At 40.2% G+C, this 26379-nt stretch overlaps 1 protein-coding gene and 1 long non-coding RNA gene across 2 annotated transcripts; both read right to left on the bottom strand.

Moving 5' to 3' along the window:
• Positions 1 to 7475: 7475 nt before the first annotated feature.
• Positions 7476 to 10562, bottom strand: LOC139161363 (uncharacterized). Its single transcript, XR_011558097.1, has 2 exons — positions 9403 to 10562; positions 7476 to 7791 (listed from the first exon to the last, which is right to left on the bottom strand). It is a non-coding gene; the product is annotated as an uncharacterized lncRNA (long non-coding RNA).
• Positions 10563 to 11478: 916 nt separating this feature from the next.
• PYM1 (PYM homolog 1, exon junction complex associated factor) lies at positions 11479 to 18334 on the bottom strand. Its single transcript, XM_070740397.1, has 3 exons — positions 18236 to 18334; positions 14458 to 14551; positions 11479 to 13182 (listed from the first exon to the last, which is right to left on the bottom strand). The coding sequence occupies exons 1-3, from the start codon at positions 18294 to 18296 to the stop codon at positions 12663 to 12665; spliced, it is 675 nt and encodes a 224-aa protein (XP_070596498.1). The 5' UTR covers positions 18297 to 18334; the 3' UTR covers positions 11479 to 12662.
• Positions 18335 to 26379: the final 8045 nt, after the last annotated feature.

Below are 26379 nucleotides of genomic sequence, written 5' to 3'. Positions count from 1 at the left end.
CCATAATTATTGGTGGCAGTTGCATTGAGTGCCAAAAAATTCTTAACATAAACTCTAAAGTAAAGCCCAGGTTGAAATATTATCCTATAATAAGAAGCTGGAAACATAAGATTTTAGGAACAAAGTAGTTTAGCTCAAAGATAACAACCCCTACTTATTCACTTCTGACAAACAGAGAGGATTATGTTGGACAGGGGGTTTATTAAAAGCTTTTGTTGACATAATTATTTTTATATTATTTTATTATTATAATATTAAAAGCATCCATGGACAGAAATCACAGGCTGAATGTAGATTTTATTTCTAGGCAGCTATCCTTTACAGATAGCTGTCTTAATTTAACATATCAGATTTTTTGAGTTTTGTGCTAAGGCCTAGTCACTTAGGTATGTTAAAATGAAGTAGTGAATTAAAGTCAGGTTACTAGATTTGACCTGCAAAATCTGGACAAGCAATAGATGGCAGCAAGGCGATCTTTTTGATATGTTTGCTGCCATCTAGTGGTCATGTACATTTAGCTAAATCAGCGTTTCTCAAACTTTCTGCAATTCTGGACAACTAAATAAATGCTCAGAAAAATATGGGAACAACCCAATCAAACAGACATCCAGTACTTAGTTTTTGGGGGAACCCATCTTCTCGATACTTAATGGATATTTAAAACATTTAGCAAAACATCCAATTCAAATTATAACCCTACTCAAGGCTAAAAAGGAAACATCTCCAAATCCAGATACTGTAGTCCAAATAGCCAAAGTCATTTCATTTCATCATTTTTCTACTGTATACCAAACCTGGTTGCAATTTGTTTATTGTTTACATTTTGCAAACCAACTGGTTGGTAGTATGTGTCTGTGAATGTGTGTGACAGGAGGCTGATGAAGGCTGATTTTGTCAGCTGGCTGGCAGTGAACAGGAGGGCTGTGATAGTGGACCAGTGGTGACTTCCACAAACCACAATTACTGACCAAACCAAAGATTCCTACATAGCTGCACCCCTAACAATGGCTCCAGCTCATATCACTCGGCATTCTCTGCTCAGTTGTGGCTTCCTACCAACTGTGTACAGTATATGTAATCCCAGTATCACAGCAGAGCGGTAGCCCTCTTGGCACCAGGAATCTTAGCAGGGATCCTTTTAATTCAGTCACCCCTGCTAGGCTTCATGGATGGCAAACTGGGTCAGGATTGTTGCAATGGTTGGGTGAAATACAATCACAAATCACTTTTTTCAGTGTCTTCGTGACTTCGAATGGACACTAGCTGAATTTATTATTATTATTATTATTATTATTATTATTATTATTATTATTATTATTATTTAGATTTGTATGCCGCCCCTCTCTGCAGACTCGGGCGGCTCACAACAGTGATAAAATAATATACAATAACAAATCTATTAAAAGTCTAAAATAACAATTTAACATTAAAAGCCTAAAAACCCCATTATTTAAAAAGCATACACACAAACATACCATACATAAAACTACATAGGCAAGGGGAGATGTCTCAGTTCCCCCATGCCTGACGGCAGAGATGGGTTTTAAGAAGTTTGCGAAAGGCAAGGAGGGTGGGGGCAATCCTAATCTCTGGGGGGAGCTGGTTCCAGAGGGTCGGGGCCGCCACAGAGAAGGCTCTTCCCCTGGGTCCTGCCAACCGACATTGTTTAGTCGATGGGACCCGGAGAAGGCCAACTCTGTGGGACCTAACCGGCCGCTGGGATTCGTGCGGCAGAAGGCGGTCTCGCAGATATTCTGGTCCGGTGCCATGAATGGTTGCAAGTCGAGGCCTACCTGTATAGGGATGTATATTTCTCTCTCTCTTGCCTTTGGGAGTGATCCGCTCCATTTCTTTTTCTTATCAGAAACAGCCCAAGTTCTTTTCCTATGACTGTAGTCATCATCCTTTGGACAGATCAGAGCTTTGTTGGCACGAGGAGGGGTTAGTCACGTCCATTTCCCCATGGAAATGTCCACCACGTATTCATCTGCCTGTCCTTGCCAGCCACAAACATTTTAATTAGTCACAGGCATTGTTGCTTACAAATACTGTTGCTAATACACACACACACACACAACCACTGGGAAATCAGAAAGCCCTGCAGATTGTTAACCTTTGCGAATTCATAGCAGCACATCTGGAACGCATTAGGGCCCGCCAAAAGAACTGAGCTGAACAGAAAGCAGAGGACGTGTCAGCTTTGGGAGGCGCTTTTGTCAGGGCTGTTTTATCTCACTGAAAATTCCTCTCCCTCACAAAGGAGGTGAGGCAATGTTACTAGCCTACAAGAGGTTTGACTCCTCAGTCCACCCACCCAGGCCTTTTGTTAGTCCTTTGTGGCACACTGGATGGCCCGAATGAAGGAGAGGTGAAATCTTTTCTTTATCATTTCATTGATCATTTCTGTATGCTTACATTCTTTATCGCTCCATCATTTGTTTATAGAGCAGTTGGGGGCATTACTCGTCTATGAGCTTACTTTTGAGGCGTCAAGTAGTAGCTTGCTTCCTCTGCTTTGAGAAGTCACTGACTATCGATGAACAGTATGCGGCAACGAATCCTGCATTGGGTAGCAGATGTGAAGGCTGCCGATGTTTCATTGGTCTGAGAGCACACACATTGTCAAGTCACTCAACCCTTCTCTGAAACTTTTAAGCAAATTCGACAATAGAAGCTAAACTCACAATGCTGGTAATGACTTTGAATCTAGGAAAAGGGGGGACATGATCGAAACATTTAAATATGTTAAAGGGTTAAATAAGGTTCAGGAGGGAAGTGTTTTTAATAGGAAAGTGAACACAAGGACAAGGGGACACAATCTGAAGTTAGTTGGGGGAAAGATCAAAAGCAACGTGAGAAAATATTATTTTACTGAAAGAGTAGTAGATCCTTGGAACAAACTTCCAGCAGACGTGGTTGGTAAATCCACAGTAACTGAATTTAAACATGCCTGGGATAAACATATATCCATTGTAAGATAAAATACAGGAAATAGTATAAGGGCAGACTAGATGGACCATGAGGTCTTTTTCTGCTGTCAGTCTTTTATGTTTCTAAAATCAATTTGCTTCCAAGACGGATTACTGTTCACACGAATTGCCCTGGGTCCTTGCAATGATTGGGTTAGGATTAGGGTTAATAATACAATGCCTAGTATTAAGGGCAGACTAGATGGACCATGAGGTCTTTTTCTGCCGTCAGTCTTTTATGTTTATATGAAAATACAGTGGTACCTCTACCTAAGAATGCCTCTACTTAAGAACTTTTCTAGATAAGAACCGGGTATTCAAGATTTTTTTGCCTCTTCTTAAGAACCATTTTCTACTTAAGAACCCGAGCCCAGAAAAATTCCCCAAGAAATTTGAGAGTGGCAAGAAGGTCCGGCCAATCCTGCCATTCTCCCTTTAATCCCCATCATCTCGGGCTTTTCTGGGTTGCCAGAGGAGCCTTTTGGTGCCGCTTAAGGAGGCTTTGGCAGTCCAGAGTGAATGAAGCATTTTCCTTTCTCTGGACGCTTGGACAGGGAATAGACCTCTGCCAGCGCCCAGAGAAAAGAAATGCTCCCTTCGCTCTGGGCAGCCGAGGAGTCACCAAAGGGAAGGAAAGGCGCCGGCTACAAAGCGAGCGAGAGGAGAGGGGAGCCCTTCAGCATGGGAAGGAAGAGGCAGTAAGCAGGTAGCAGCAGCAGGAGGCAGTGTATGGGAGGCAGCCTCGCACTGGGTGTATGGGAGGTGTGTGCTCCTCTTCATTGCCTCAGAATCCCCTTTTTTTTAAGCCTTAAAGTTTTGGATTCTTTTGCTTCCCCTCCCCTCCCCTTCTTCCTTCAACAGCGACTGTCCTCTTCCTCTTCCTCCTCCTTCTCCCACCCAGATTCCGAGCTTTCATTTCTTTCCTAATGGGTTTGCACGCATTATTTGCTTTTACATTGATTCCTATGGGAAACATTGCTTCTACTTAAGAACGTTTCTTCTTAAGAACCTGGTCACGGAACCAATTAAGTTCTTAAGTAGAGGACCAAGTGTGGGGTTTTTTTTAAAAAAAAAACCCCAAACAAATAAATTATCCCACAAGGCATCATTTGAGAGATTATGAATTTAGATTTCTGTTTTTTCCCCCTTTCCCTTACTGGTTCCATCCATCTTCTACGATGTTGCTAATTTTTGTCACAGGGAACATATCTTCCCTTTCAAAGTTTGCCCATCATCTTTATAAGTGACTTGTGTGAGGCAAGATCATCTCTGTGTTCCTTTGAAATGAAGTCAATCTGGAATCTCAAGGAGAGCAAACCAAAAGATGAAGGAATAATGTCGGAGCTTACTGTGCGGCAGAATCGCTGGGAATCTGCCGCACGAATCTCAGTGACCAATTAGGTCCCACAGAGTGGGTCTTCTCCGGGTCCCGTCAACTAAACAATGTCGTTTGGCGGGACCCAGGGGAAGAGCCTTCTCTGTGGCGGCCCCAGCCCTCTGGAACCAATTCCCCCCAGAGATCAGAATTGCCCCCACCCTCCTCGCCTTTCGTAAGCTCCTTAAAACCCACCTCTGCCGTCAGGCATGGGGGAACTGAGATGTTCTTTCCCCCTGGGCCTCTACAGTTTATGCATGGTATGTCTGTATGTATGTCTGGTTTTATAATAAGGGTTTTTTTAGTTGTTTTAGTATTGGATTGTTACATGCTGTTTTATCACTGTTGTTAGCCGCCCCGAGTCCACGGAGAGGGGCGGCATACAAATCCAATAAATAATAAATAAATAAATAAACAAACAAACAAACAAATAAAAAGGAACTACGGAGAATAAAGCAGAGGCTTTCTAAATTGGTGCAAGACTACTGTATAGTTTGCACTTATTTGTACACATGAGTGTACAACATGTTGTGAGTGCTCCTTGTCCATCTCAGGTCATGTCAGATTCTGAGGAGGATGAGCCAGGTCCCTCTGGATACCCTGGGCCAGCCGGGTTGCAGCTGAAGAAGAGAGCGAGGGTGAGGGAGAAAGTGACCTGAGTAAGCCTGAGGTGACAATGGAGGAATGGTCCCAGTCAGAGGATGAGAAAGACATTAGAGTGGAAAGTCAGTGGATAGACCCTCACTATAGAACAATGCTCAGAAGATAAGAGTTGCATAGTAAAATGTATTAGTGTATTTGGCTGAACCTCTTTGTGGTGTGATATCACTTCCAGGAGTATAAAGGCAAAGAATCTTGGGGAATTGGTTGTTCAAGGAAAGAGATGCGAGACTGGGGTGTGCTTGAACAAGGCTTTAAAGCCATGATTTCTGCCACAATAAAACTTATTGTGGATGCTTGTTGCCAGGACTACGGTGAGCAGAATTATATGTTTAAATGATTAATGGACTGTGTTATCTAGGAATGCTGAATTAAGCCGGGTTTGGGGCCTTTCCCAGACATTGTTGACATTTAGCTATAAAGAGAAAATAGGCTACTCTTGACCATTTAAAAACCTGCTTTCATTATGTGTGCTTATATCAATAAAGAGTTAGATTTATTCATAAAATAAAGGATTTTTGAGTCGAGGGTTTCGATCCGAGGGCCGTGCATAGAACACTTACCATGGTTGAATTAATTAATTTTCCAGTTCAATTTTCTCTGACTTCTCATGATGCTTTAAAATACAATCTAATCACAGAGACTGGTTTCATGTTGGTTAAGAATGTCATAGTCAAACTAGAAGAACGGCTTAAGAACGTAACAGCTGGTCTATCATTGCTAAGGTGTATTCTAGACTAAAGGCTTATCTGGGATTTCCTGGGTTTTATACATTATGTTATACATTCAATTAAGGCAGAGGTCTTCAAAGTTGGCAACTTTAAGACATGTAGACCTCAACTCCCAGAATTCTCCAGCCAGCATAGCCACAAGTCATAAAGTTGCCAAGTCTGGGGATTCCTATGTTAAGGCATGGTTTGTTGAATATTCCTCTTTGATTCAGCAGATTGAAACATCCTTGTTCTGGGGATCAGCAAGAGGGGAAGAAATTGGGAGAGGTTGGGAATGTTTTTAACAAGTTTTGTGGTTTTATTAGTTGTGTTTTAGCTAAGTGTGTGTATTGCCTACTGTCTGTCCTTGTTAGTTGTATATGACTTGCTGTCATGCCCTTTGTTAAAAGGGCATTATAAATAAAATAATAATAATAATAATAATAATAATAATTATTATTATTATTATTATTATTATTATTATCCTAGTTTATTAAATAAGCCACAAATTGGCTTAGCTTGTCCAGACAATATACTAAACCAAAATCAAATAAGCTGCACGATGCTTTACTATGTGATATTTAAAATCTATGCAGTGTTCATTTGTATGCAACAGATATACCGTATTTCTGCATTTGATTCCTCAAACTAAGAAACTGAAAACATGAGACACGGACAAACGATGAGAACAATAAACTCCCAGTGTAAATTAACCCCTGGGGCAAGAAAAGTAATAAAATGGAGTAAATTTCTCCTAACAACTGTCTTACTTGGCAATGGAAAACTTAGGTTCAATTGTGGTTGTAAGTCAAGGACTACCTAAAGTTCACTAGAGAAAGTGGCAGGTTACAACAAGCATTGATATTTCTGATTGATAGAAACAATGAGGTTCAGAGGAATTAAACTCCTTGGATAAGGAGAGCTTTCTCCACAAAGACAATGTGAGTGCAATTCCTGGAATCTCCTACGGGTAGCCTTCTGGCTAGGAATTTTACTGTCAACCCAGGAATTGTCACACCACAGAAAGTCAACAAGATCCTTTCGTGTTAGCAACTTGGTCTCAGATGAGCCGATTGTGCAAAGCTGGTTGGCTCTTCCTCAAAGAAATGTGTTGAGTTAATCTGTTATGTAGCTGAAACTAAAATAAAATGGACCAACTTAGAATCCTGTGTTTGTGTTGTTATTCAGGTCTGATCATCTCTACGCAACAGTTATTGAACTACAGATCTTAATATTAAAACTAAAAAGGTAACACAACAGTATATTATTCAGATGTATTCAACATTCTTACAAATGTCTGTTTTTTAGACAAAAAGTAGCAATTGATGATCAAAACTGTTTCATGACTGAGCAAAAACTTGAACCCGAGATCAGACCTGCTAACCACTGAATTATACTGTGTATATGATAACAGATTGGAGGCCAAATTTATAGAATCTGCTGATTCAGCACCAGGTTTTGGACATATTTGATGAGCCTTTGAAAATAATATAGTTATGATTAGGGGTTCCTTGGTGCTCTATGAGCTTGGTTGTTTTCTTGCAGACTTTTTAAAAAATTGTTTATTAAATTTTAACTTTAAAAACATATATACACATTTATGTTCTTCATTTCTGTGACATTGACAACAGTTTGGTTATTTATATTATTCTATTGCATTTACATTGTGAGCAATATTCACATTTACATTTATGTAAACATTTATTTATTTTTTTCCATTCTCTAACCAGATATACAGTTTTTCCATACCATATAATATTCTTTTTCTTCGCGATTTTGTAGCTCTAATATCAATTTCACCATTTCTGCACATTCCATTTTTAAAAATCATATTTTCTGGGGGATAGCTCTCAGATTTCCATTCTTGTGAAAGGCTACTCTTGCTGCTGTCTGAATATATAAGATATTGAATTTCTTTAGCCCATGGTCCACTAATAATCCCTAATAGATAATCTCTCTGGTATAAATTCAATTTGCGTGTTTGTTATTTCTTGAATCCATATTCTTATCTTACTCCAGTATCTCTTTTCTTGCAGAGTTTTCATTACCTAACCTAGGTAACACCATCATGAAACATCTGCAAGAAAACAAACAAGTTCAGAGAGCACCATTTTGACCCTGAGCTACAAATATTCTCCTTTATAGTTATGCTTGAAATGAAAATTCAATAATCTTGAGCTTAATTATTGCCTCCAATCAAGCATAAAAAGGTAATCCTTCCTACCCTATTGTAGAATCTCTTCTCAGGAATTGCAGTTTTTACTGGGGGGAAATTTCTGACTGATACTAAAGGGGGATTTCGTCTACAAAAGCAATGTTGATTGTGAATCTTAAGATTGGAATGATAACTAATACATTAAGAAATGGCCTTGGTTTAAGAAGGATAGCTTAGGTCTTTAAATTGGTGGATTTATTAAACTGATCATGGTCTAATTCACACACAAATATCCTTGGGCCAATAGCTTCAACAATACTAAATTCTGGCTAGATTTATACTTGCACTAATTTATGATTTTTTTAAAAAGTTGAATAACATTTGGCTAAATTCACATATTAAGCCAAACATCACTGTACATAGCTATAATAGCTGGGTTTATACATCATATCAAACTCCCCACTGTTCTAAAATCTCATTTCTGCTTAAATTTGTGACTTTGTCTCTAATAGATGCTTCTCTTATCTGGGAATATAAATGCTAAAGAATCTATTGTCCCATTGAATTTTGCAGAAAAATCTCAACACTGTCAAAGTAAAGTAGAGGTGTATTTGGTCAGGCAAGGATCCTGCAAAGAATAATTAGCTAACAGTTTTGTTTTAATACTTGTATTTGTGACATTTGGGGGATGCATGTTGTATGCATGGAATGAAATAAAAATAGGAATAGGAACAGGAACAAGAACAGAATAGAATAACGTTCTTTATTGGCCAAATGTGATTGGACACAAAAGGAATTTGTTTCTGGTGTATATATAAGTATGTACTGTAATAAAAAGGTATACTGTGCAATCGAGTTTTTTTCTGAACGTAAGACCTATACCATGTATTAACTGATTTTTGAAATTCAGGTGACAACTCTTAACATTAAGTTGAAAAAACCCAGTATTATTTATCATTTAAGCTCTCCCTTCCTTGGCATTTATGTGATCTTATTTATTGACTGAAGGGAAAATCAAACTCTGAAGCAAATAGCAAATGAAAGCAGATGATGAAATAACCAAATGTTTGCCCTCAATGATTGCAGAAAGCACTTCCCCCCACTTCACATATTTAAAAAGTTTTGCCCATCATGTAAAAGCAAAATACTTCAGGTTGCAAGACATGACTTTATTTTTCAATCAGAATCCGTAAGCCTGTCAAGTTGTGCTTTACACTTATATCATTTTGACCCACCCACCCGCTTGCCGCAAAGGACTCTAAGTCAAAAGGAGATGAGCTTCTTGAAAGAGATTAAAAACCACAAGGGTAACATTCAAAAAAATTACCCTATGTTTAAGATTACTCGACAAGGAGTACAATAAAAATAAAGGAAAATAGAGTTCACCAGAGACCAAGGAAAATAAGATCATAGACTTGGAAGAATACTACTCCTGGGAGTTTTGTCTAAGGACTATAGCTTTCATTATCATGCATTTCACCAAACCTATCAACTGCCTTCTGCTCCTAGTACAAATTAAAGAAAGATACAAACCTTGTTGAGTGGGAAACAATGGGAGGGGAACAACAGCAGCAGCTGTGTGTTTGATGTCTCCCTAAGCTTCTCCAGGTGATCCTTTAATCTTTCTGTGTAAAACAAAAGGATAGCTGGGTAAACAACAGATAAAGGATATTTGGGAACCATGTGGTATTCTCCACTTTGTTTTCACCACAAGAAGTGATATTCCTGACAACTGGCTACAATTGGAAAGGCTGAAGATGGTTGGAACCAACGCTTGCTAGAAGGGGTGCTGTCCCCCAGATCCTCCCTAGTAGCAGAGGCAACGCTATCCAGAGTCCTCATCTGCCAATGAGTGGCTCTCTGGAAAGAAAAGCTAGTTTTTCAAGCGATGGAGTTAATTCTTTTTACTCTCAGCCATGAGCTCAGTGACCTGCATCTAAAGACTGCAGTGGAATATGGAAAAACCAGTCTGGGATGGGATCTAGGTTAGTTATGTATGAATGCTTTGGCCAGGCATGTTGGCCTGAAAAGGTACCTGCAAATTTGTCATTCTGTGTGTGTGTGCGTATGTGACCCTGAGGGATGAGTTTTTGCTAGTCCATCTAAAACAGGGGTATCCAAGCTTTGCAATTCCCAGACTCCCAGGACTTCAACTATGCTGGATGACTGGCTGGGGAACTCTAGGGGATTGACGTCCAGAGGTCTGAAAGTTGCTATGGTTGGACCCCCCTGATCTAAAGGAATATTAGCATGTGTGTGAAGTGGGGGCTTCAAGAACAAAACCATAGATATGAAGCATACAAGATTGCCCTATTTAATAAGACCTTGTAGCACCACCTGCTGGACAAAGGTAAGAAAACCCCTAATCCAGCATTGGCCAATGTTACTGTCTTTTGTTTTCACACAGTTGTAGGAGCAGCTGTTGCTGGACTTCCCCCCTCCCCCCCATTTCTGAACAGGAGGTGTGATCTGACACCAACGTTACCTTCCACTAGCAAAAGGCATTCAGTGTGCATTCTATTTCTTGACACTGACTTTGAACTGCAGCGCTGATTTCATGGCTGAAACTTTAGCCATTTTTTAAAAAACTCCCTTGCTTCTTTCCTATCTTCTGCCCTTGGCAATTTCAGTGTAACTCAGTGGTACCTGGAAAGCTTCAATTTTTGCTCAGAGACAGAGGCTGCACTTTGTTCATGCCAGCCTTAGTTAAGGGACAGAAAGAAAAATCTCTCTCAATTTAAACTGTGAAAGTGTGAAATTAAATTTTGTTTTCCATTCCAGCTGGGACACATGAAAGATCCTCTGACATTGATAAAAAATATTTTAGCGCATCAACATATCTAACTGTAATACGATTAAACTGCAGATTCTTCCCCATAACCAGGAAGGTACCATGTACTGCAGGGTCATCTGCAGTCTCAACCCTTTGTCTCTCTGTCTTTAAAACCACACATTTTTTAAAACAATTCAACTAAGTTACTCAATGTCAGCTTTCTGCCATGTGAGTTGGAGAATATATAAAAGTGGCAGCTTAAGCCAGTGTTGTTTGTGAGGAAAAAGAGGGAGTATTGTGTGTCACCTTGAGCTGCTGAGTGAAAGGCATAATATCAATCAATACATAAATAAATAAAATAACAGTTTCAGCATCAAAGAACATCCCACAACAAACTGACAAACAGAAATTTTTTGTCCTGGCCATGTTTATAACACAGCTACCCATATTGTACACAATTGTTCTTTTCTTGGTAGATTTTATTGCTATTACTCCAAAAGCTTAAGTGTAGCTTCTGGTCCCCAGAATTGGCCATTTCCTCCCTTAAAATTTGGTCCTGTATTTTAAGCGAACCCATTCCCCAAATTGGTCTTAGCCTGTAGAAATTAATGACCACTGTTCTAATACAGAAATAAGAGATAAAGAGAGAGGGAGAGGGGAGAGGAAAGGGAGGGAGGGAAGGAGAGAGAGAGAGAATTTAGTTATCTTGGCTAATAAGCCCTTGGACCTTTATTCAGATTAAAGATACCTCTTTATTCTGCCTTTCTCTTCAATTTTCCCCAAGTTTAAATTTCCTATTATCTGAAAGGGACAAGAACTGTGCCCACTACACCAAGGATGGTCACATCATATCCACACATTTATTATCAATTCTACCGTATTTCTAATAATCCCTTACATGAAACACAGGGACCATATTCACACAAAACATCCAGCTCTTAGATAACCGAGCACAATTGTTAAGTCCAGGGAGACTTTATCTGGGATGCAAAAACTCTGGACAATGTTTAGAGGGCAACGATCAGATCAATCTCTTCTGCCACCTGGCAGTCAAGCAGATTTGCTGTCCAGATGTTGACAAAGCAAATAAATTGTGCTACTTAAATTTGATGAGTCTGGATCACACAACATAAGACAAGGTCTAGGCTCGTGCAACAAGCTGCGTTACAAATCATTTCATTTTAGCCTCGAGGGCCACGTTATGCAACCCCAGCCTGGAAGCTGCCTTAGCTAAACCAGAGCATGGTTAAGACCGATTGACAGTGGCCACCCAAGGCTTCAAGCAGGACTTTTCTTCCAATCTGAAGATAATTGGGATCAAACTTCAGAATGTCTATGTATAAAACATACTGTATGTTCCATCACTAAGCTACTGTAACTTTTGCCTTTTTCACATCTATCATAAACCGCTTTTGACACTGGGCTGCATCCACTAGCCAAAGAAAGGGAAGCCTATAAAATTGCTAATATTATACAGAAATATAATATTTAAAAAATGTGCATTGGGGAGGAAAACACAGATGTCCTAGAGCTGGAAGTCACTACTGCAATTTTTATTATTGCATCCCTTTTTTTCAAAACGGGGGAGGAAGAGAAGATGGAAGGCTGTGTGATTGTTACAGAGAACATGAAAATGTTGACTATAATACAGTGGCAGGAGGAAAAGACGAGGCTGCCCTCCCTGGTCAGGTGCCTCTGAAAGTCAGCCCCTCGGTGTGAAATGGCATTTCAGCCGCCCACCTGGAACAGGAATGGAGGTGGGAAGGGGAGGAAGAAACTAGAAAGAACTAGGTGGCAAAATTGTTGTCCTTAAAGAAGTCCTAGATAGCTAACACATCAACAGCTGGGAGAAATACTTTTAAAAATTCAGACAGCACCAACATAAAATAAAATAATGATACAAAGGAGAAGGCTGAAGACATCACCATCTTCTGGTCTTTTTGTTGCACAGTTTTGAGAATGTTTCCCCAGAGGACGGTTTGTTCCTACGCACACTAGGTCCGGTTGATATTCCAACCCCTTACAAATCCAGTTCCAGGTCCTCAAGTTCCTCTTCCAAAGCTTTCCGTCGAGCCAGCTTCTCTAACTGCTCTTTGGTTGGCTGCTTGATCTCCCCAGAGTCAATCCGTGCCTGCAGATCCTCCACCTGCCGTAGTTTCTTTTTCAGGTTTTTAATTTTCTTGTTCTTCTCTAAGGTGGCAGTGGCGGAAGCCGACGAGACATCCCTGCTGCCAGCAGGGGTTCTTGGGTTGGCATCAGACACAGCCAGCTTGCCATCCCCGCAGCTACCCGGTGTCGCCGACAAGGTTGTTTTCTGTAGAGACCGAATCAGGTCATCGACATCTTGATCCCCCTTTTCCTGCTGCTGTTTTCTCTTTTCCTTCCGTTTGAGATTCCTCTTAGCGGTCTTGGAGAGCCCCGTCTCGCCACCTTCGGGTCCCTTTGACGTCTGATGGGCCGTAGGTGTGTTAACCTCTGGATTCAAGCCTGGAGGCAACTCTGGCTTGCTTTTAAAGAACTTCACATATTTATTCTCATACCTGCGTTAAATAAAAGAGAATGTGGTGTAAAGACAGACCGTTTTTCCTTTGAAAACTCAAGGCGGTACACACAGAAAGTTACCTTCACTTTATCCACGCACAGAGCTTCTGTGAAATAGGTTGAGAGGAGTGACCATGATAAGAGTCCTAGCACTGATGATGTTACCTAGTTTGGTAATAAAGTTTCTGCAAGGAAACCACCCAGCTCTAAGGAGAGCACCAAGGAACCCAAAACCAAAGAGTGACTGCTTGAAAACTTTCTTAGAAGTGTTACAATTACCAAAAAGGGTTATCTGGAGTCAAACAAGTCATCATTACAACATTTGGAGCATACCAAAGTTCAGAAATCTAACTTAAGAGCCTATAGATAATCTAGAAAGTGTTACTTTGTATAACAATCTACAAAACGGAAAGAGTGTGTGTTAAATATAAAGAACGTGGCTTGGGTCAGGTGGTTTCAGCAAATTTTCACTGTTGTTGTTCAGAATAGACTAATGCGAACAATCTTGATGCTGCTTTATGCCTACTAGATGAACACTGAAACATGGGACAATCACTTATGGCAGCAGTGAAATCTACATATCTTCCCTACTGGTTCAGAAAAGAAAAAATATATAATGTAAGTAATATGTACACAAACTTATTGCCCTGGAATAAGGCAATTTCACTTCAGCCATCCCAGCTAAAGAAAAACTGTAAGGGGAAAAGGAAACTGAGATAGTCAGAATTATAAGTATACACTGTCTTGAACATCTAAATGTTCGAAAAGTGAATAGGTGGGGGTCTAAAAAATAAATCTAAAAGCATTAAGTGCTAAGTGAGAATTCCGAGCTTTTCCTATCAAAAGCAGATCAAATTCCTCCTGATCTGAGGCCACATCACTAATGAAATTTGTTTTTCCCCAAAAAAAATATCATTCCAAAGACTGAAGCTGATGATGGAAAGGCTATGTATGTGTGTGTCTGTGTTTGTCCCCTGGCAATGCCCGAGCCCTGTTTTTTTGCTTTCTTGCCCTCCTACCTCAAGAAACCAGGACGAATAAATTTCTAATCAAATGAGATTTCATGAAGTACCGTCTGCTTCAGCAAATTCAGGAAGCATCACATATACACACCTAATACAAGGGGAGGATAAAGACTATATAAAATAATATTTTGTGCATAAGATAAGATCCACGACAATCATGCTTAAGTTAGCCTTTAAGCTGTTTCAAGAGTGTTTATTGTTGCTTGTGTGGCACCCACCCTGTGGGAGCAGGGTGAGGGTCAGACTTACACTGGCACTTCTTCTTGGGGAACGTAGCCTTCCTTCACCCGTCTTTGTTTTCTCCAAGTACCATCTGGGCGCTGTGTGGATGCGATGTATTTTCCTGAAATATAGATTGGTTATTTTATTTTGGAAAGGAAACCACTATCAATCAGTTAATCAACCAATCAGTCATATTTTCCTGGGTGACCAAAAGGAATTTCAAGCAAATAAATTGTGAAAAATTATTCTGCAAAACAGAAAAAAGATACACAAACTCAACCATCCATCAAATTCCACAAGCATAGATTTCCAACTAATCATAAAAATCTAACCCTGATTATTCACAGTGCATGGCACGACATACATGGACCAGCAAAATATATTAATATTTTACCTAAATTAATAAAACACAATAAAATATGTTTAAAAGATCAGTGTTCAAAAAACGTCTAGGCCATCTGACCATTGAAGGACAACATCATTTATATGGGGGGGGGGGGGGAATCAGATACTAGACCAGTATATGTCATCAGCTTGTAGACAGTCAAAACGTGATCTACAGTTTGATATGAGACTCCACAGTCACACTGAAGGGAAAATACTACAGTGTTCCCTCAATTTTCGCGGGTTCAAACTTCACGAATAGCCTATACCATGGTTTTTCAAAAAAATATTAATTAAAAAATACTTCACGTTTCCCCCCCCTATACCACGGTTTTTCCCGCCCGATGACGTCATACATCATCGCCAAACTAATAATTTTTGTGAATAAATAACAAAAAAAATAATTATTGTTAATAAATAATTATGTTTATAAATATCAGAATCACCAAGTGTCTTGTTCAATGGTGAGTACCAATAATAATGGTGAGTAAATGGTTGTTAAGGGAATGGGAAATGGTAATTTAGGGGTTTAAAGTGTTAAGGGATGGCTTGTGATACTGTCCATAGCCAAAAATGGTGTATTTACTTCCGCATCTCTACTTCGCGGAAATTTGACTTTTGTGGGCGGTCTCGGAACGTATCCCCCACAAAAATCGAGGAAACACTGTATTCCCCATTTATACAGTGAGTCCCAACAGACACTGTGCGAGGTACGAATCCTATTCAGAATTGTCCATTGCTGATGTAGAAGTTCAAAGCCTGGCGCCTTTTTTGTGGGGTCATTTATACAGTATGTCTTCTTACATCCTGGCATTCAGTGACCCATTTGACTTTCCATTGGGAATTGATGCTAAAACTGTTGGGCAGATATTTTGCAAGTGCCAGTGAGGACTTCCTGGACTTAAGTCTTCCCACTGATAAATGAGGAAAGTTGGTGTGCACCAGTAGGAGTGAGTTAATGTCTGGAAGAAAAAAAGCTTTTAACAAAAAATAATAGCAAACCACTTTGGTACCTTTGGTAATAAAGCTTGATAGGGGTTTCCATGACGTCATGAGGAATTGAGGAACTAACACAAAGGAGACTTTTTACCTTTTTTATGTGAAAGTTAGAGATATAAAGAAATGAAAGCAAAATGCTTCTGCAGTTTCTCACAAGAAATGATGGATTTTTTAAAAACAGGTCAACGCTTAATACTTACAAAATGTCCCTGTCAGTGATCCTTTAAGTTAGCAAAGGATTCTCATTAAAAAAAGAAGGTAAAATGGCAGATGTGCAGCATATGATCATATGTAAAACAATTAATGCAAAACACATGACAAATTAAAACTGCTATAAGGAAAACAGACGCATACAAAAAGCACTAATATTTTCAGAGGCAGTAAGGCTGCTTCCTTAATAAACCAATGGCAGCAGTTTACTAAAGAAGCTTGGATTCAAATCTGTAGTTCAGACACAAAGCTGACAGGGTGACTTTGGTCAATTTTTGTCTTAACTTAATCCATCTCATAAGACTATTCTGAAGAGAAAAAAACATAAACAAGGTTTTTATATCAAAAAGTGGCATCAAAGAGACTCTTCCATCTATGGATTTGAGTGCAGGAGGATTACCCTGACACTTCATTGGTCAAAGGGAGAAAAGTCCAGAAATTGTAATCTCTTCAAATTTTCTAAACAACTGTTAAGTTATAATCAAAGACACAGGTTAGGGAGGAAGAAATCAGTAATATCTGCAATCCAAAAATGGATGGAAATTCACTTAAAAGGAGAACAGTGAGCTTAACCCCCACATTAGATGTTTGGCATGTACTGTACAAGCTATACATACAGAATTGTAAATACTCATGGGGGGGGAGCAAAATCAGTGGACGGACCTCCTTAGAAATGTTGCTTTATTATTTTATTAAGGAATTTATTAGGCCTATTGACGTTGTTAAAAATCATTGAAATCTTTCAAGCAACAAATGCTTCTTTTACCAGGCAAATTCATTATGAGAATATTATCTATCTATCTATCTATCTATCTATCTATCTATCTATCTATCTATCTATCTATCTATCTATCTATCTATCTTTTTCAATTTATAGACTGCCCTTCTCTGAAGAATCAGGGCGGCTTACAACATAGGAATAAATACAAAAATGCAGCATGGTAGAAATTAAAATGGACCAATTAAAGCAGGGGTACCCAAACTAGGCAACTTTAAGACTTGTGGACTTCAACTCCCAGAATTCTCCAGCCAGCTATACCGAGTGGAGAATTCTGGGAGTTGAAGTCCACATGTCTTAAAGTTGCCTAGTTTGGAGACCTCTGAATTAAAGGCTATAGGCGGTGAACAAATAAAAATAGATTATAGAGCCATATCTATACCAAGTCATGTTGTTAGATCGCATCATGGATAGACAAAGGCGGTAAAATGAGGACCCAGATTGTTGGGGACAATATGCTTACTCTCTGTAAACCGCTTAGAGAGGGCTGCAAAGCACTGTGAAGCGGTATATAAGTCTAAATGCTATTGCTATATAATTTTGATTTAAATACCTAAATTCCCCAAAACTGACAAATTTGATTTGGATGCCATGTTTATATTCCTCTAATTAGATACCCCTAGTTTTGATTTAGATACCATTCCCCCCCAACCCCCCAACCCCTAATTTCTTCTGATATATGGGACTGCAGTCCCCATCTTTTTCACCTAAGCTGGTTGGGGATGATGGGAATTGGTGGTCCAGTGTTTCTATAAAAGCTTCAATGGCAAAGGCCACTTGTATGCAATGCATATACAATGAAGCCACAGTCCTAAATTAAAAAGCAATAGAATAGAATAGAATTCTTTGTTGGCCAAGTGGGATTGGACACACAAGGAATTTGTCTTTAGTGCATTTGCTCTCAGCGTACATAAAATAAATTTATTTATTTAGTCAGACGCCCTCTGAGGTAACAGTCCCTAGGGAATTCCTGGGATACGGCACGGCAAAGGCAATCCCGGTCGGGGGCTGCTCTCTCGCTTTTACCCACGTGAGAAAGCGAAGAAGGGGACACCTGCGCGCCTCGCACCTGCCACCGGGCGCGGGCTTCCCGCGGGTGCGGGGAGGGTAGCCTTGCTGCAAGGGGCGTGGCGTGGCGCGAGAAGGTGAGCCCGGGAAGGGGCGGGGCGACGAGGAGAAGAGGCAGCTCAGAGAGAATGGAGGGAAGCCCTCGAGGAAGGAGTGGGCGTGGCATAAGAGCGGGACGGACAAGCGAGGATGGAGATGGGGGAGGAGCCTCGCTTCGGAAAGAACCGGGGATGGAGCGGCCGAGCGTGAAGGTGGGGCGGGGGCGGATGTCCGAGTTGGGGGTGGGGGGGAGTCAGGGGAAGAAAGAGTCCGGGCACTCGAAATTACGTCCCTCACACACATCCCAACCGCAGCTCCCACACTCACCGGTTTCATCAGTAACATAGGGAGTCGCCATCTTGGAAACGCGACCCACTTCCGGTCGCATCCCCCCTCCCCCGGATATGGCGCGGAGGGGAGGAGAAGACGAAGTGCTCCGGCGGCCATTTTGTCCCGGAAAAGAGGAACTGCTTTTGTACTGTACTTCGTTATTGTGTTTTTTGTGCTCTTGACGTCCGACTCTTAACCATCTGATCTCGCCAACAGTTCTGCGTGCTAAAATTAAAATTTTAACTGTTTTATACCTCGAGGCCAACTTCCTTAACTTCCACTGATGTTCATCAGTGCCATTCATTCACTGCATTCTCTTTGTTTATTTAGCAAATATTGCACCCCAAAGAAGGATTCAGCTCAGCTCTCCTTCCCGATTTTATTTTAAATACTTTGCCTGATCTTGCAGATCCTTTTGCGTAACCATTTGGAACAGAGGACAGCATTTGCTGACGTTTTATCTTAGGAATGTGATCTACGCCAGTTCTTGTAGTTAATGTATGCTTTAGTATATTATGCGACTCTAGAAAACTAAATAAATTATAATATAACGCTAATCATGGATAAATACTGTAGTTGGCCGATTTACACTGTGCCTTAGAATAATGCTGGAAAATGTTAATTTTACAAATAAAAATGACAAAGATCAAGAAGCTGAAGTCTGAAAACCTTGATTTCTATTATAAGTGTTTATCCCTCAAAACACAGACATCTAAATAAATGCAGAAATGTAAGACTAGGCAGGCAAATTTGTTGAATTATAATCAGGATAGTACGGTAGCGTATGGTATTTTAGGTAGCCCAAGTACGGTAGCTATACTATGGATATTGATAAAATGGTTTTGGGAGAGGGTGTTTCTTCTAAAATAACTCCTATAAATAGGTAATCAAGTTGACATAGGATTTTTTTAGAAACTAGTGAGATGTTCCTTTCCACTCTAGAATGGAATGGAATAAAAAATAGAATTCTTTATCGGCCAAGTGAGATTGGACACACAAGGAATTCGTCTCTGATGCATAAACTCTCTATATACAAGCAACGAGTGATAAATCATGATTGTAATCATAAATACAAACATCATAAGATACAACACACAGTGATCGTCATAAGATGCTAAATAAGCAATCATAATAGGGTACTAAATAGAAACAACAGTCTGCTTTATGTCTAGTTTATGTCTAGTCATGCACAATAAATATAGGTAAATTTTAAAATTGCTGGGTCCTATTTTGCTGTCCCTGATTCTTTCACATTAGATTACAGTACATTAGATTGCTTGATTAGATTAGATTTTCTTTTTCTGTCCACAAGAGATTTCATGTGCCTGTAAGTTTTACTGTTTTTATTACTATGGAGTTATGGGTGTGCCATTTTTTCTTAATCCTTTCCAAATCCATGACCATTTCCAATTTGTCCTTGTGGATAGTAGCTTTTGGTGCTATCCACAAGGACAAAATTGGAACAGCTACTGATACTGCTGTTCCATTGTTGCACTAATCAAGGATGAAGCTTGTTTTTCACGGATTGCTCCTTCCTGCTTCACATCATGCCACTACTCCATCAAAAGAAATCAGGCTTCTTTTGAACACAGGTTTAGCTCAGAAGAGTGCTATACTCATGTTCATTTTTAAAAAAAACCTCTACTGATAAATGAAACCAGTTAATTTCAATTACTTGAGAGGTTCCAGGAATCCAGTCATCCATCCACACCTTGCCCTGTGTTGGAAAATGATGGTTGGTTGATTTACTATCAGCAGGCATTGCTTAATGAAAGGAGAAACAAAACTGGAAGAATGTATAAATAGCTTTCCTTAACATGTTCTTGCATTAAAACAGAGTCACTCACTGTTCTCATTGTACTACAATAGGCACCATAGTTGTACCTGTAAATTTTATGTTAGCCAACATTTCTGCCAACTCAAGGACTACATAGAGAGCACTTTAATTCAGCTAGCTGGTTGTTCTTTATGTGCAGATTCTCATATTTCCCATAATGACAAAGATGCACTCACAACTTGTTTTTTTTTGAAAATATACTTAGTGTTGCCTTAATGAGACAGTTTCAATTTAAAGTAGGTTTTTCCCCCTCCTCTTCTACCAGGACAAATTTTTGCAACTTTTAATAGTGAATTGCTATAGTTGATTTTAGAAATATTTCATTAGATTCTGGAGAGAACTATATAGACAAACTGGCAAGGAATAGAGCACGTAGAAATGGAAAGAATTTTCTTAGGAAAAAAACCCCTTTTCCCTGAGTTTTGAATTTATGGAAATAAACTGCATTCTTCTGAACTCCTTTCTGTGAATCCCTACCATCAGTTCAAAGAGCTATACACTACCTTTCGTTCAGCATCAGTGTGCTCTACTGGCACAAGATTTCCAATTTGGTCTAAGTTTGAATAAGATGCCGGAACAAAGGAGATTGCAAGTTAAAATCCCCTGTTACCCCTATTACACCTCTGCTCCGGGAGCTGCCTTCATCACAGTTTTCTTTCAAGTGCAAACCGAGGTGCTGTTTTTGACCTTTAAGCCTACATTACATGGAACCAGGTTATCTGCACACCACTTCTTTCCAGTTACATCTGTTTGACTATTGTGACCTTCCAAAAGTAAAGGTTTTATAAATGTGTAAAGATTTTGTAAAAGTATGAAATGAGAAATGAGATGATAAATATGTAAAAATGTATAGGAATAATTTTTTTTAAAGATCTTAAACAAACAAACCACAGTTTGTTTCACCAACAGGCCCACACACTGGTTGTATCATATATGACATTCTGATTTTAACCCTGTCAAAAATCTTGAGTTTTTTAAATGTCTAATACTTTGTAATACGTTGTAATTATTGGTTTTATTCTACATCACCCAGAGTCACTCTGGACAAGATGAAAGGCCATTACATATACTGTATATTTGATAAATAAATGAATATTAGCGAAAGAAGTTAGAGTCAAAACGAGATTTAAATTGATAAAACACTGACATGTGCATCCTGTACCACAAATGGTGCAAAATAATTGCACTAAAACACCTTGCTTCAGTGCATCTAGATCCATCCATCATCTCTCTCTCTATCCATCCATCTATCCATCCATCCTATGGTGGGTTTCTCTTACCTTCCTACCAGTGCACTGCAGGCACATCATGATGTTTCATGTACATGCGCACATCGCTGCAGTCACACAAAGGAAAGGTCTTGCCTTCTCTTTCTGCTCAAGATCCCCAAGGACAATTGGTGGGCCACTGTGTGACACAGAATGCTGGACTCGATGGGCTTTGGCCTGATTCAGCATGGCTCTTCTTATGTTCTTATGTACATGCGTCCCCTTACAAGATTTTGCTTCCGCGCATGCAAAGAGGGACGATTTTTCTTCTGCACATGCTTAGAGAGCAAAAAATTGCCAAAATTCATGCACATCCCCTTGCGCAATTTTTCTTCTGTGCATGTGTAGAGGGACGATTTTCCTTCTGCGCATGCTCAGACAGCAAAAATAATACCAAAAGTTAGAAAAAAAAGATGGTGCCATGCACGAACCAGCAAAGATAGCACCGGAGCCCTCGCACGCAAATTGCACAATCGGCCAGCCACTACCGGAGCAGCACATAGGACTGTACCGGTAGGAACCCACCTATCTATTTGTCTGTCTGTCCGTCCGTCCATCCATCCACCCACATATCTATCTATCTACCTACCTGCCTGCCTGCCTGCCTCTCTCTCTCTCTCTCTCTCTCTCTCTCTCTCTCTCTCTCTCTCTCTCTCTCTCTGTCTAAAATGTCAGGAACAAAAACAATATTGAATAATAGATTCAGATGTGCAATGTAGCTTTAGTTCTTAGAAAGCAAGAACAGAGAAGATACTTATCAATCTTCCCCTAGGAGTTGTAAAATTGTTGAGATAATAAGATAATTATACAAGTATAATATTATGGTACATTTGAACTTCCCTATGGAGAAGTCAGATACAATAACAAAGAGTGTCTAGTCTTTTTCCTAAGAAATAGAAACACTGCTGTATAATGACTATGCTATCTAGCAAACAGAAGCTTATTCTTAACAATAGCTGCAAGAAATGCAGCAATGCTAAACATAATAGCTGGCTAGGTACTAGAAGGTTAGGGAGGAGAAGATATTCCAATTTAATTCACAAATAAAGCACCAGAAAAAGTAAAGATTTATAGAGAGGACGGAGAACAGCCTCTTGCTAATTTGCCCTATTTTCATAGATGAAGGCAATGCTTCGCTTGGAATGTACTTTCCAGTACTGTAGGTGTCACTGCAGCTTGCAAGCAGATGGGGAGGAAAAAAAATGAAGGAATTGGGATCTGATTCTTTTTCTCTGGTCTAGTTGGGTAGCATGAGAGATCAGCATCTTCGTTGTACAGTATTAATAATCATGGCTGGCCCCTGCTAAATTTTAATCTGGAGTTTGCATCTCGCACATACATCTCGTAAATTCTTTCGCTTGGAACTTTTCTCTCTCTCAGGGTCAAGTTAGTTTGGAAGAGCAGGGGGGTTGGACTTGATGACCTGCAAGGTCCCTTTCAAATCCAATAAATGAATGAATGAATGAATGAATGAATGAATGAATGAATGAATGAATGAATAAATAAATAAATAATCTATCAGAGTCAGAGGAAAAATTCTAAATTTATTTATTTATTTATTATTTGGATTTGTATGCCGCCCCTCTCCGAAGACTCGGGGCGGCTCACAACAAGTGCAACAAATCATAAATAATTCAATTAATTAAAATATTTAAAGATTTAAAAAACCCCATATACTAACAGACACACACACAAGCATACCATGTATGAATTAAACATGCCCAGGGGGAGATGTTTCAATTCCCCCATGCCTGACGGCAAAGGTGGGTTTTAAGGAGTTTACGGAAGGCAGGAAGAGTAGGGGCAGTTCTAATCTCCGGGGGGAGTTGGTTCCAGAGAGCCGGTGCCGCCACAGAGAAGGCTCTTCCCCTGGGGCCCGCCAACCGACATTGTTTAGTTGACGGGACCCGGAGAAGGCCAACTCTGTGGGACCTAATCGGTCGCTGGGATTCGTGCGGCATGAGGCGGTCTCGGAGATATTCTGGTCCAATGCCATGAAGGGCTTTAAAGGTCATAACCAACACTTTGAATTGTGACCGGAAATTGATCGGCAGCCAATGCAGACTGCGGAGTGATGGTGAAACATGGGCATACCTAGGTAAGCCCATGACTGCTCTCGCAGCTGCATTTTGCACGATCTGAAGTTTCCGAACACTTTTCAAAGGTAGCCCCATGTAGAGAGCATTACAGTAGTCGAACTTCGAGGTGATGAGGGCATGAGTGACTGTGAGCAATGAGTCCCGGTCCAGATAGGGCCGCAACTGGTGCACCAGGCGAACCTGGGCAAACGCCCCCCTCGCCACAGCTGAGAGATGGTTTTCTAATGTGAGCTGTGGATCGAGGAGGACACCCAAGTTGCGGACCCTCTCTGAGGGGGTCAATAATTCCCCCCCCCAGGGTAATGGACGGACAGGTGGGATTGTCCTTGGGAGGCAAAACCCACAGCCACTCCGTCTTATCCGGGTTGAGTTTGAGTCTGTTGACACCCATCCAGGCCCCAACAGCCTCCAGGCACCGGCACATCACTTCCACCGCTTCGTTGACTGGGCATGGGGTGGAGATGTAAAGCTGGGTATCATCAGCATATTGATGATACCTCACCCCATGTCCTTGGATGATCTCACCCAACGGTTTCATGTAGATGTTGAATAGCAGGGGGGAGAGGACCGACCCCTGAGGCATCCCACAAGGGAGAGACCTCGGAGCCGACCTCTGACCCCCCACTAACACCGACTGCGACCGGCCAGAGAGGTAGGAGGAGAACCACTGAAGAACAGTGCCTCCCACTCCCAACCCCTCCAGCCGGTGCAGAAGGATACCATGGTCGATGGTATCGAAAGCCGCTGAGAGGTCGAGGAGCACCAGGACAGAGGATAAACCCCTGTCCCGGGCCCGCCAGAGATCATCCATCAACGCGACCAAAGCGGTTTCCGTGCTGTAACCGGGCCTGAAACCCGACTGCTGGGGACCTTGATAATCGGCTTCTTCCAAGGACCGTTGGAGCTGGAGTGCCACCACCTTCTCAACAACCTTCCCCATAAATCCATCTTTAGCAGTTCAAATGATCACCCCACCTCCAAAACCGACAAGACAAACAGGAAAAAGTGTTTCTTGTTTTTGATACAGTGCACTCTGCAATTTACACTGTGTGTAGGTAATAGCCTTTGGAACAATATCCTCCAAGAGAAATGTCTTCCTAGCCTTCTAGAAAGCCACGAAAATCTGGCTTTTCTCATCAGGATAATCAGGCTAGAGCCAAGGAAAACTTCTTGTAGGCGTGTGGGAATGCATGGTGATACCAGGAATTTCCATGTTGTTGGTTTTTTTGTTTAAAAAAAATGTTATTGTTATTTGTGAACAATCCAGGGTTAAGTTGCATAAATGTATGTAGTGTATATACATATACACATACGCATACAATACATATGTATACATACATACATACTCTTTTAAACCAAGAAAGGAGGAAATAGATTTGTACTGAGTTTTTAGATGAGCGGAGAAAAGGTTAAACTATTTACTGTACTCTACAACCTTGATGCAATCTCTATTTTTTGTGGCCATAATAACAATAATAAAGGTGTGGTTAGTAACCACACTATTAAAATTCTGTGTTTTGACCTAGCCTATGCAATTCACTAATGCACATTCTACTGTTCGTGCTGCTTAATAAATTTGCCCACATTTTAATCCTAACTGGGAACTGAACGTTGGCCTGACTTGGAGTTGCTGCAAAGCCAAAGAAATCTAGCTTGGAGACCAGGATGTTTTCCAGGGAGGCAGGCTTCTAACAATGCAGCATTATTTAATCAAGGGATCTGCTCAATCTGAACACAATTGATACCCTGGAGATAAGATAATACTACACAATATTTAATCCTCTTGATCCCTAGAATACTACAAGGATATTTTGGCCTACAACTTTCTACATGCCTAGTATAAATCAGAATTCCTCAGTCTTTGGAACATTGCAGTCTTTCCCTAAGGGTTTTTGGTGTAATAACTTTTCCTTCCTTCTTTCCTTCCTTCTTTCCTTCCTTCTTTCCTTTCTTCCTTCCTTCCTTCCTTCCTTCCTTCCTTCCTTCCTTCCTTCCTTCCTTCCTTCTCAGGTTCCTAGAGACTCTGGAGCTTGGGGAGAGCAGAAAAAAAATCGCCTTTCCCACCCCCTCCAGAGGCTGGAAACAGGCTGTTCCCCAACTCTCAGTAGGCCCAAAAAGCCTGAAAATCAGCTGGGCAGCGCACGCATGTGTGCCAGACCTGAGCTCACATGTCCACTGATATGGCTCTGTGTGACACTTATTGCATGCATGCCATAGGTTCGCCAATACGATCCTTATCTCTTCTGCAAGATTAAAAGCATGATTGCTATTTTTTCCCCTTGCCATGTTATGTTTTGCCAGTACTTCTTAAAATAGCTTAAAACCTTTCAATAACCTTCACTATGATACCAAAGCCTTTATCATCTGGTATCAAATTAATTTAAATCTATAGATGAGGTTATAATCACATTGGTAACAAACATAGGGTATTCTAATTACCACAGTATCGGTTAATCCTTCTAAATAGGATTCTTCCAAAAGTTTTTTTTTAAACTTACTTTTGTGATAGAAGTTTCCTTTTGTCAACGACTACCCTAATTCCAAGCTTGGGAACTGGGAATCAGGTCTTAAAAGATTTCCAGAAGACTTAATAGGGTGAGAGCCATACATAGAGAAAGAATATTGGAAGAAAATGATTAGCTGTTGCTGAAGATCCTGATTTTAAGAAAAGTTAAACTGAAATGCAGATTTTTGACTCAAGGAACCAAATCTGAATAACCTCAAAACAATTATAATTATAATTATTTTATTATTATTTATTAGATTTGTATGCCGTCCCTCTTCAAAGACTCGGAGCGGCTCACAACAAGAAACAATACAAATCCAATACATTAAAACAATTTAAAACCCTTAATATAAAAAAACAATCATACATCTCATATAAATAGAATTATGAAAGGGACCAAAAAAAAGTCCCACGAAAAAAATACTGAAAGA

This window comes from Erythrolamprus reginae, chromosome 2 (genome assembly GCF_031021105.1).
Source record: "Erythrolamprus reginae isolate rEryReg1 chromosome 2, rEryReg1.hap1, whole genome shotgun sequence".
Classification (NCBI taxonomy): Eukaryota; Metazoa; Chordata; class Lepidosauria; order Squamata; family Dipsadidae; genus Erythrolamprus; species Erythrolamprus reginae.
This window is presented reverse-complemented; position numbering and strand designations above follow the sequence as displayed.

Excerpts from the sequence above, each read along its gene's own strand:
- PYM1 (XM_070740397.1), bottom strand. The coding sequence starts at position 18,296 with ATGCGACCGGAAGTGGGTCGCGTTTCCAAGATGGCGACTCCCTATGTT. Across the intron at positions 14,552-18,235 it reads CTATGTTACTGATGAAACCG|GAAAATACATCGCATCCACA; the intron begins GTGAGTGTGGGA and ends TCTATATTTCAG. Across the intron at positions 13,183-14,457 it reads CCCCAAGAAGAAGTGCCAGT|GTATGAGAATAAATATGTGA; the intron begins GTAAGTCTGACC and ends TATTTAACGCAG.